This window comes from Stegodyphus dumicola, chromosome 10, assembly GCF_044657685.1.
Source record: "Stegodyphus dumicola isolate Sdum_Otavi_A_Nest chromosome 10, ASM4465768v1".
Taxonomy (NCBI): domain Eukaryota; kingdom Metazoa; phylum Arthropoda; class Arachnida; order Araneae; family Eresidae; genus Stegodyphus; species Stegodyphus dumicola.
Window position 1 is genome coordinate 126,512,919 of NC_140777.1, and position 12,433 is coordinate 126,525,351.

General features: G+C 33.1%; 1 protein-coding gene across 1 annotated transcript; it reads right to left on the bottom strand.

Moving 5' to 3' along the window:
- Window positions 1-3,688: 3,688 nt before the first annotated feature.
- LOC118200865 (NF-kappa-B inhibitor alpha-like) lies at window positions 3,689-12,209 on the bottom strand. The gene is made up of 3 exons (XM_085825148.1): window positions 12,197-12,209; window positions 10,572-10,768; window positions 3,689-4,010 (listed from the first exon to the last, which is right to left on the bottom strand). Exons 1-3 carry the CDS (start codon window positions 12,207-12,209, stop codon window positions 3,744-3,746), a joined length of 477 nt encoding a protein of 158 aa, XP_085681274.1. The 3' UTR covers window positions 3,689-3,743.
- Window positions 12,210-12,433: the final 224 nt, after the last annotated feature.

Here is a 12,433-nt window from a genome sequence, read left to right on the forward strand (position 1 = left end):
ATCATGAATTTCTTCGAGTCATATCTTTTGACTGATGGATTCAACTGCAAACCTTCAATCGGTGCCATATTCCTTGATATTACGAAAGCTTCCGGTAGTGTATGGCGCAGGGGAATTATTTTCTAACTAATAAAGCTCATCTTTCCAGATAACAGCATCAGATTATTAGCACTTTACCTCAATAATAGGACCTTTGCCTTAAAGGTAATAAATGCTAAAAGTACAACGAGAAATATAACACAGCTGGTGTCCTCCAAAGCTCAGTTCTGTCATCAGGTTTGAAAAATATTTACACCTACGGCATTCCTAAAGATCCCTATATCACTTAGTCCTTATTTGCAGAAAATACAGTAAATCTGGTGCAAGCATCAAGAATTTCAATAATCAAATTGCAATTACAAAATTACCTTTTTCATCTCCAAAATTGGTTAACGCTATACAGTATAGCAGTCAAACAAGCAAGAAAAAATCCCTATGCTACGAAAACGACATACCAAATTTGCGCCTCTCAGCCCAGCTCTATTAATGATGATATTCATTGGGTCAAGAACATCAAGTATCTCAGAGTGATATTTGATAAAAAAATTCTTTTCAGCATCACCTCAGATCTACAGTTCAAAATATAATATCATACAAACATCTAGAAGGACCCTCCTTGGAAGACATAGCAATTTCCATTTACAAAAGAACTTATTCCCTACGTTCAGTTTTTCGACCAGCCATCCTTTATGACAGTTTCATTTGGGGGGTCATCCTGCCAAGACCAACTAAAAACATTCAAGTACACCAACACAGAATTCCAAGAGAAATCATCAACGAACCCTGGTTCATATCCAACTCGTGCATACATACATCCTAATTTGAATATTAAGACTAAAAGATATTCATAAATGTGTAACTGGCGTTTTCTGATCCGTTCTAACTCAATAAGATCCTTGCATTTTCCTCTTCTGCACCAATTTCCCTAGAAAGAAGCACAAACACCCTTCCGACATTCTAAGCTCCTAAAAGACTAGTTCAGCTTCCCTGATTTTATTCACATTTTCTTTCAACCTTCATTTCTTTTCCTCATCGATAGAATGCGGGCACAAAAAAAAATCTGAAATATCTTTATCAATTGCAACTAGGAGAACAGCATATTTCCTCTTCGTATAGGGTAAAAATAGCAGTAAAATTTACGCAAGAATTAAAACCTGCACATTTGCACGCGGAAACTCGGCGGCTAACATGCAATTTTCGTCGTCGTCTTCCATTTCGTACTTAGCCAAAAAGAAACTAAAAAAAAGCTTGCAAAGTAGCATACGCAAATAGGTTATTGATGTTATACTCCTTACTCTTTTTTTGTAAAAAGCATGCCCGAACAAGGTGATGTCGTCTGAAACATGTTCCAAGAAAAATCGTTGCATCGAAGAAGGTGGTGTATTTAATTATGGCAAAGCACACTAGGGCTATCTGCCTAACGGGAGGAATGCCTTCGTGGAGGACTTTCTAAGGTAGACTGGCTCGTATACACGTTACACATGGGGAAAACCACGAAAACACCCATGCAGCCAGCCCGTTCGCGGGATTCGAACCTCGGACCGAACTACCAGTGTTCAGCGACTTTACCGCTCGGCCGCTGGTGGGCCTGCATCGAAGAAGGAAACTTTGGAAAAGCTCATTGTTACACACAAAATAAAAGTTAAACTTTGAAAAAAATTATCGTTGCCATAAAAACAAAACCTTGTAAAAATATCACATAATTTAACACGTATAAATCACTTTTGAGCGTATGCTGATCCAAGATGGTAGCTTTCTAGACTAAGTCCCCTTTCTGTTATGTCATTTTCGCCTACTCGGCACCGGGCATTCTAATAGCATATAATAAATGACATCTTTACATTTTTTGCCTGAATTCACAAAAGTCGTGTAATCGGTACCATCGAGAGCTGCAAATACAATTACAATAACTAATGGACATTACTAAGAAGCAGTTTAAGTTAGACACTACCATTGCCATTCCTAAATAAAGCTATTAATTTCATAAATTGGTTTTGTTGCCCATACTCTAAAATTCCTGAAAGTAATTGAAAAGCAATAAAATGGTGTTTATACATTTTTAGAACGATTTCGGAATCTTAATGTTTAAAAGAAAAAAACAGATACCAAAGAGCATAATAGTCCGCAGATGAAGCGTGAGAGGACTGCGAATGAATACTTTAAATATGTACGAGTATCAGTGTTCATTTCAGCATGGAATTCAGTGGTACTCTTCTAAGTATGACTTGTCGCTTTCTCTTGCTCAAGTTTCCCTTTTTGAAAGTCACTGGGATAAAGAAATTGAATTTCTTCTGTAAATATCGGACGTAAAACATTCTCTTAATAGTATGTAGAGTTGAGTTTTAGCAGGATTTTTCCCATTCTTCTTATTTTTGATTTCCCATTATAAAAGAGTCCTTCGATAATAATAAATCCCTTAGCGAAACTTTCTTTGAATTTACTGAACGAGGCTATGCATGTTTCTTCTCTCTTCAGTTTCAATAATTAATAGACTTTTTTTTTGTTGCAGCCATTTAGCTAAACCCATGCATCATCAAAGAGCACAGCGTACTCCATTCATATCCTGCTAAAAGGTTTTCAGACAGAGTTCTACAACTTGTTCCGCGTTAAGCCACATGTCTCGGCAAAAGTTCGTAAACATTATGTTATTTATCTTTTTTAAGTTGTAAATGTTGGTTTATTTTATTTATTGCTGCGACATATGCGATTAAAATATGCATTTGATATCTGTGTTTGCAGATTTTTCTTGTTGCCAACGGTTTCACTTTAGAAACAGTCCCTACCCTTTTTTGGGTATTCGTTTGGAGTCTTCTTTTTAGGTAGAAGTAATGATTAATGGATTTTTTCTTTTTCGATTAATTATGTTGCTTATTTTGTCCTTAGAAATTTGAATACCAGTATTTTGCAACGTTTTAGCATTATGGAATACGAATCTTTGTCTCGGAAAGCGCGAAAACATAACTTTCAATGAACAGCTTGTTTGCATGCGACATTTAGAAAAAAAGAATAGATTAAAAATAGCAGATAATATTTTATTTCAATAATAATCTGTTCACAGAACCTTTTTTCCGAAAATTTACTTTTTTTTTCCAAAACTATCAAAATCGTTCTAAAAATGAGTAAGCCTCTGTAACTCCTGGAAAAATGCGCGACTACAAAAGCTAATTTCTAGAAGTATTATATGTAAAATTTAATTCCAAGCTGAAGAATGTTAGAACAAAGTAACCAAGTAGAAAATGAATATACTTTGTTTTTATAGGAAAAAAATATCTGGCAAATTGTGGTTTTTTTATTTTTTTAATTTTAATCCTCGGTATTATGTACATAGTTAGAATTCACCTAAAATGTCCAAAGTCTGTAAAAGTCCAAGCGTTACTTTTATTTTTACATATACCAATAACATTTTCACCAGTCTTTAAGTCTTTAAGGCGTACCACCAGTGATTGAGGTAATCCGAGTTGAACAGCATCTTTCTCCACATTTCTGAAGATCTTTCTGATAGCTATAGTGCACAAGTTTCCTAAAGTACGACACTGCTTCGATTTATAATTAGCATACTTTAATAGTTGAATACTTTTTTCATTCGATACTTCAAAAATTTTCCATTTTTCTAAGGTAGTTTCCAAATCTTGAGTTTTTAAATTAGCACCAGAATCTAAGAGTACATCAACTAGCTTTTGATTTGCGTATTCACAAGCATAGTGTCAAGGCGTAAAGCCATTCTTGTCACGTCTGTCGATCTCACTGCCAGAAATAAGAAGTTTCTGAACTAAACTTTCTTTTTTTGCCTTAACTGCAATATGCAGGGCAGTTTCAGCCTGGTTATTAACATCATTAACATTACATCCACGTTCTATGAGCAACATGCAAAGATCTAGATACAAATCTTGATTTGTAGTTGAATTTTCATCAAGTAGCTTGTCTGCAGCAGCGATAAGCGGAGTTGTCCAAACTCTGCAGGCATAGTTAACCTGCAAAGGAAAGTAAACTTTAAAATTTCGTAAATTAAAATAATTGAAGAGTTACAGAAGCGACCTTAAACTTTTGATGAACCATAAAAAATTATATTATTCATCTCAATAAAGACCCCGTTATGAGAAATCTTTAGAAATGCTGCTGAAAATGCCGTGTATTGAATTAAATAAAATACCGATACAAAATTTCCTATAATCTTCATGATCAACGCGATCCTCTAGAAACACTTTCGCATATATATTTGTTTCATATATATATTATGATTATCGTATATATGTTGGATAAAAATATATAAATCAAAATTATAATTTAAACTAACGATAAAACTTAATACTTCCTCTCGGTTCTAAAAATCGTAACTTCTCTCGATTGCGTCATTTCTAGATAATTCGATTTTGCATGGCTTGCGCAGCGCTGATGACGTAATAATTGGAAATAAACTTAAACCAAAACATTTCTCATCGTGTACTTCCATCTTCCATAACTGCGCACTTCAGCTTTTGCCTCTGCTGCTTAGACCCTGCTTCATTCTGCTCTGTACCTATTGCAACAATATCAAAATTGTAAATGTTCTTGAATAGTGCCAAGGGATTGCGTCCACAAACGTCAACTGGAAAATAAAAATGAAATTAAAACCGCCTCGATTGCCAAGTTCTTTAGATATTACCATATTAGCAACATATTAGAATACTAAAAAATCAGAATTCTTCAATATGGATCCAAGTACGCATCAACAGTGTTCCGGCTTCTCCTTTCCTAGCTTTTATTATCTCATATACAAGTTTGTTTTACATACTTCTATCGTAGATACAGTGTAGAGATGTGCGTATTTGCCAGATAAAAATATGTAAAGCAAACGTTTGTTTTTAATCAGCAGTAGCTCTTTATTCTCCATTTTTAATTTGAGTATATCTCCTTCCTGTCTTAAAACATTAATTGTTTATAATAAACCAAATAAGATTTCTAGCGATATAAAAAACGTTTTTAGAACCAAACATTCTTACTCTCTCCAGTCTTTCTTCCGAGTGTCTTGCACCTTTCCGCTGGCTTGCTTCCAACTAATACGTTAGCGGCTATGTCCTCTATCATCCAGTCTTCGAGAGACTAAACCGCATGAAGCTACAGCTATGTTCGACTACAAGTTTCATAACTATTACGCATGCTACACATCAGCACCACCTACAACAGTCCGGCATGATTAAAAATTATTCGTGTTTTCTCGTGTACGCTCTAAATCAATACATTTACATAAAAGATCCGGTAGGACCATTTTAAACTTTACTGTGCACGGGTGCTTCAGTGGATAGTTCAGCGTATTGGTTTACTTCTTAAATTAAAATTTAAGTTAAAATGTCTTCGGCTATCTTTTGAATCGTCACTTACATAATGGAAAGTTCATCTGTGGAATTGCACAGTGCGGAAACAACAAAGATTGAAGCTGGCTTTATTTCTACTGATTTTATTTTGTTCTGCAACCATTATGAACCATGGCTCTGGATGCATCCAATATCCAGAAATGGAAAAACGATAACTTTAACCTATGAAAGAGATAAAAAGGCTAAAACTGGATTACGTATTTATTATAAGTAGCTTAGTAAAATTACTGAAACGGATTCCTAACGCATACCTAGAACAGATGCAGCGCTAGACTAATTTACAAATGCAAAAGTGTTTTCTACATCAGATCTAGCATCTTGTTATTGGCATATAAAATTAAATAAAAAAAAGCATTTACAACAAATTTTAATCTTTATGAATTCCACGAATTCCATTTTAACTGGTAAAATTCCACCATTGTTTTCCAAAGAGCTTTTAGAACAATTTTAAATAAATTACAAAGTCATGTTGATTTAATCTATTTTGATGACATCATAGTATTCTGTCAGAATTTTGAACAACTTTTAGAAGATCTTAGAACAATATTTGATATATCTGAAAAAGAATATGAAATTAAAGCTTTCGAAGTGCCATTTTGCTAAAGAAAAGTAATTTTGTAGGATAAGTTCATGCTAGAAAATATCAACCCAGCTATGCAACTGAAGCAATGCAATTGACGTCATTAAAAAGTTGCAACCACCTAAAATATTAAAGAAATATGAAGATTTCTTAAATTTACATCATAGTTATTCCAACTTAGGCAATAACTAGAGCTCATCGAAGAGATTCACTACAAAACATGTTCCATATGAATGGAAAACTGAATGTCAACCCTTCTTCCAAAGTTTAAACGGTGATTTAAGTTCCAGACCTAATTTAACGCTATTTAATCCAAATTATCACTGCCACGCATTTGTAGATGTACCTTAATTTGTAGAAGTTTTATATTAAGAACACTCTGATGGTATTTTACAACTTGGAGCTTTCGATTTTCGAAAGCTAAGATTTTAATTATAAAATTGCTGAAATAAAATGTCTAGCAATAATAGATGCTATAAATAAATTTTATTACTATTTGCATGGAAATCACTTCTCTTTTTTTTTCATCAAACTTACACCTGAAAACTTTCTCTTACGCAAAGTAAAATTTGTAATATTACTTTGAAAATACCTTAGGAAAGTGGTTCATCAAAGAATCTAGTTTAATGATTAGGTAAAAATTAGTTTTTTCAAACGAAAAAAAGCTTAAATTTCAAAAGGTATGAGAAAACACCAAATACACTTTGTTTCAGGCAGCCTATTTCAACGAAAACATCCATTTTGACACCTATCGAATGCAATTTAACGATGTTTTTTGCGCGACATCTGTGCGTAAGGACAGAATAAAAGACTTCCTCCAAAAAATTATAAAACTGCTTTAAAATGAATTGTGAAGAGAATTTTTCGTGGCGTCTCTACGTACGTGTGTATCTCGCAGAACGTTGAAATTTTGTATGAAGGACTACTATAACATGTAGATGTGCAGCTCGTATTTTGGTTGCAATCGGCCGCACCAAACATATATAAATATATTTATATATATCCACTCTGTTACCCGCCTCAGTGATCTCGGTTTCTTTACTCTTATATGTTTGTAAATTGCGCATTTTTTCTTTAAAAATGATTTAATTATGTTCTTATCTTCAGGTTAAGGTTTTCATGCCTTTAGGAAATCTGCAAGCAATATTTGTAAAATTATAACAATTTAAAAGCTGTTTAAGTGCGGTTAAGCTTAATTTTTAAATAACATTGCGGACATGTTTGTTTACATTTGAAACAGCAGAATAGTAGATTTGTTACCAATCTAGAGAAATTAAGCTTCGGAACAACAAAGATAACGCCTTCATTTATTACTGCGAATTAAATCATGCTTAATCCTTTCTGGAATTTTTTCGAGGAAATAAGTGTTTAAGATGTACTTCATAATTTTTAATAGAGATATTTTGAGTTTTTATGTATTTTTGCCTTGTTCCGAAGTGAGAACTGAATTAATTGAATGAGAAATACTGAATCCTCTGTGAAAAACTGTTTCTTTTTTGTTTTGTTTGCTTAATTTCTTTGGTACTTTTCCGTTTTGCCGGCGCAGGTGACAAAGTCGCCAATAATGGTACAAATGATGCCAAACGGAATATCCTCGATGGTAACCTTTTACGCCTCATTTCCAAAACAAGTCGCAGCCATTTCTTATCATATTGATTGTTTCTTTCAATACTGGCTTACAATTACATAGAATTTTATTAGTTCAATTTTATGTCCAAAGGCCATTCGCGGTATTTAAGTGAAGGATGCAATCACACCACTTACCCGAAAATATAGAAAAGGCAAAGTCAAACGTTAAGTTCATCGATTCTAATGAGAATGCACTAGCGAAGTAAAGCACTGCGGTTTTATACTATAATTTCTGAGTAAGCTATTCGAACGAATTGAAATAATTCTTGCATTTGAACTTATATTCTAAATTAAGATTTAACTTGAAATTAATATAGATAACTACCGAGAGAATTATTTTTGTAGCGTAGTTTACGCGAGATGAAATCACTTGGTCACATGATATGAACCATTATAGCATAGTAAATTCTTAAATTAATGCCTTTTTATAAATTTATTGCCTTTTTCAAAATTTTAAACAATGTTAAAATGTTTATACCTTCAAAATTAAAAATTCTTAGAACAAACATTTTTAAATACTTTTTGTGTATACTATATGTCGCCAATAAAGTTTGCTTGGCGAGATTTGTGCCGGCGAAACTGGAAAGTTCCATTTCTTTTATACGTCGTTCTAGATTTATACTATTTGAATAGAACATGTGGCAACGATTAGATAATTCTTTAAATGATATACATTTTGTGCATTCTGAGTTATAATATGAACGAAATATACCGCTGTTAAGTGAACCTAGAGTATCCCTATGGTAAACAAATAGAGTGAATTTTAAAGTGTGCATTTATTGTGCTTTATGCGCTGTCGACGATGTAGATTTAATTCAATCCAATAAGTTTAAATGAAATGCAAGAAAAAACGAGTATAATTTAATATTCCGTACAAATCAGTCATGTGGTGTACACATTAGACTTTTTATTATAAGTAGAAAATTGCCCAATTGTTTCAAGAGAGGGCAAAGAGTTTGTCTCATAATGTGAGAAAATTTCAAAAAATGTTTAAAAAGAGATTTTATGCGATGAAATTATAAATTAACTAAACACTTGCATGGCCAGCCGCCTAAATCTGTTATAATAAAAAGACAAATATAATAATTTTAATCAGTCCAGCTACTGTCATTTCATGGGTTAATGAAAAGTGCTCTTAAATCGCTTAGTTTGTTCATGAATAACAGACCTATTGAATTTGAAAGAAAAATTAAGTATCTTTGACGAAAGGCAACAGAGTGGCAATCCCCCCCTCGGTGCGTCCAAAATTTCTAAAATTTGCACAAATTATGAAATAAATAAAAAAGAAATTTTAGAGAAGTGCGTGTATTCAAAAATTTGTTGGCTCTAGGAGCCCGCGTCTCTACACGATGAGGGGAATATTCATACATATATGAACAGATACATACAAAATCTTTATTTAGTAATAGAGATACACGTCAAACAGTCGGGAAAAAACGTTCGCTCGTCACGATTTCACTCGTCACGATACATTAAATCAAAACTTTAAGGCTAAAAGCAGAATCCAAGAAATTCACTCTTTTCGATGCAAATAAATAGAATTCTTGTTGATAATAGCTATTTAGAAATGTTGAATGAGCAGTAAATCAGGTGTACAAAAAATTTAATTGAGGAATCGCCGACTGTTCCTTTCAAATTTATCCAAAGTACTAATCCACGCTCAGTGGCAGTCACTAAAAAGACGAAGAAATGTCAGATGAGTAAAGTTAAGTTTCCTAGCCCGGGCAAAATTATGGATTTCCTTGCTGACCTTTGGGTTACTAAACGCCCTTTCTAGACTGTATCAATGGACACGACGAGAAAATGCATAATTAGCAGTTTAGATATTAAATTTTCTGGATTTTAGCAAATCAATGAAGTTGTTTGCCTAGGAGGAAGGTTTGCTTACTGTTTTTCTGCATCAGTAATTTTCAGTGCCACATTTTTACATACGGCATTCCTGTAGATAATGCGCCCACCAGTGCCCGAGCTGTAAAGTCTTTGAACACTGGTAGTTCGCTCCCAGCGAACAGATTGGCTACATGGACGATTTCGCACTTTTCCCCGCGTGTATACGAACCAGTTTCCCTTGGAAAGTCCTCTACTAAGGCATTCCATTCGCTTAAGTAGTAATCAACTAATGTCCTCCCCCCCCTAAAAAAACGGTTCAGACTTTTGAACTGAACTTTTGAACAATTATGTTATTTATCATGTATTCTTGCACCAGAAATGATTCATCACATTATTTATTCGCCTCAGTTGTGCAGAGTTTTTAAGTTATACGTCCCCTCACTTGAAATCCTCAGACATTTTTATAACAAGGGATAAAGTGCCACTGTTGTTACCCTTCCAAATGTTAAACGATCCTCCTTGAAAACCTATTTCATGCATTTTCCTCTAGTCAGGCTCAGAGTGGGATCACCTCACATTTCAGCCAAAAGCTATTTTAGCAACTGTATACCTGGTGAAACAACGCACGTATCAACGTATCGTGTTGCTCTCAATGAAAAGCAGGGCAGGACGCCCGAGATCGGAACTCTAGACGAACAACCACAGTTTAGAGTTCTAATCACTCGGCCGCTGCTACGTTGTATTTACGTATTTTGAGAAAAATAAGATTGTTAAAGGTGTTAAATAACCTGACTGACTAAAAAGATGCTTCCTTTACATATGAAGGATCTCTATTGTAATTTGTTTCATGTCTTATTTTTCAGTTCAAATTTCCCGAGGGAGAGCTTTTCTTGCAATAAATACAGTAAAATAACGTGCGAATTGGCAATAACGTGGCATTATTACGTGCAAATTGGCAATAACACTAAGTAATTTTATATCTACATAAGAATAATATAATAGTATGATGGTTTCCAAATTAGTTCATTTGCTATTCACTACAGAGTGAAGTATTTGGCAAATAACTGCTCTTCAAACGTATGAGTTACTTAACCATGCAAATTAGAAAAATGAAAACATATTGAAAATAATTATCAACAAACATTACCAAAACAATTTTGCTCGCAAGCAATATGCAGAGCTGTTCGCCCCTCTTTGTCTATGCTTTCCACATCAGCTCCCTTTTCTAGAAGCAATCTTGTTAACTCATAACCTGAAATACTGGCTGCCAGATGAAGAAGAATATTGCCTAAAGCAACATTATAGTTTAAACGCCAACCATCAGGATGTGGAAAATTTTCTGAAAATGAAAATTTCCTTCAGTGTAAACTTCTAGAAACCACGTAAGTATGAATTCATGTAAAATTTATTAAAAAGATTTTCTTATTAAAGTAAAACATGTTACAATTACTAAAATCTCTGTATTGTCTTTTTTAAATATTAGATTATAAAGAACAATCATTTTTTTAATCAGAAAAGATTATTTCAAATAAAATATTCAGTTCAAAAAATTAGCAAAAGAGTGGGGAAAGGTTCTTTTCCCTCACAAATGGAAAATGGAGATAACGCGACAGGTAGAATTTTTAATTTTTTATCAAAAACTACTGTTGTCTTAACAAAGAATCATCTGATAAAATGCTTTTATAAAATCTATGAATATCTGCTTAGAAGCTGCGTCTGTGCTTAGAAGTAATGAGTTATATCGTGTACAAAAGTGTATCGTAATAAATCTAAATTTTTCTGCCACTTGGAGAAAAATTAATTTCATCACTCAAAACACCCCTTTTCGCCCAAAAACTATTGAAATATTTTTTCCTATAAAACGATTATAATTTATATTCATTATTAAGAAGAATGGTAAATAAAATTCTGACAAAAGAAAAATCTCATGTATAAATAATAAGAAAAAAAAAGAAAATTTTAACTTAATATTAAAAGTTTTCAATTGAAGGAAAATCCGAAACTTGGGCTTAATTGAAAATAAAAATTAATACAATTTTTAAAATAAATTGCATTAAATGGATATAAAAGATTTAGTTAATGAAGTTCAGAATTAGTTCAGAAGTTAATTTAATTAAGTTAATTTTTTCAATGAAATTTGATAACAGCATTTTAATCATTTTACGCTTTTCCAAAATGCTTTTAAGTGAAGGATAGTATTTCAAGAATTCTTATTGATAAAATCTTTAAAAACGGGGCACTCAATTCTCTCCCAACATTGTGGCCTTCAAGGCTATACCGAGGTGATAAAAGTGAAACTGGAAAAAATTGACTTCTTTTTCAATGATCAATGAACAAATCCTAAAGATGTCAAAGGGAGGGAGAAACTAAATTTGTGCACTTTATAATAAACTGCTGTTATTAACTTACAGTAACAAATTCAATTTAAAGTTTAACCCTTTGACTAATAACGGGACGTATATGTCCCACTAAACGTTTAAAAATTACTGCTGTGCTAAAAAGTACTTAAAATCTCGCAAATGTTGGGGATCCTCTTCCAATAGTTGGATAATAAAGATGCCGCTATGCTCGTTACACACAAATGAACATAAAGAAAAGAACCAATATGGGTTGCCCAATGTGTAATGTTGGGTTATCCAAAGAATGCTTTGCCCTCTACCATACGAGGAAAAATATTTCATATACTATAAGTTTTGCAGAATAATAGTTGTGCTTATAGTAAGTCGATCGCTACGTGCGGGAGATATGTATCCGACCATTAACTAACCATTAGCTAACATTATTAACGGCTGGGGCATATTTGTCCAGCTTTTTGTCCAAAAAAAATTCCAGCTCCTAAATTTAAATTATTTATGACATATTTTGTTTACTTAGATAGAAAACTGGGTATTTTTTTCCTTTCTTAAATTTGTAGTCCAAGGGTTAATAATTCTTTAGAGTTATTAAAGATACGTGTGCAAATTAACTGCTACAGCTGCCTTCACTTTTAAAAATAGATCCCGAT

Bases quoted from the DNA above. Each gene is read 5' to 3' on its own strand.
- LOC118200865 (XM_085825148.1), bottom strand. The intron at 4,011-10,571 runs GTTTGTTGATAA...TTTCCTTTGCAG, and splicing joins AGCAAAATTGTTTTGGTAAT to GTTAACTATGCCTGCAGAGT.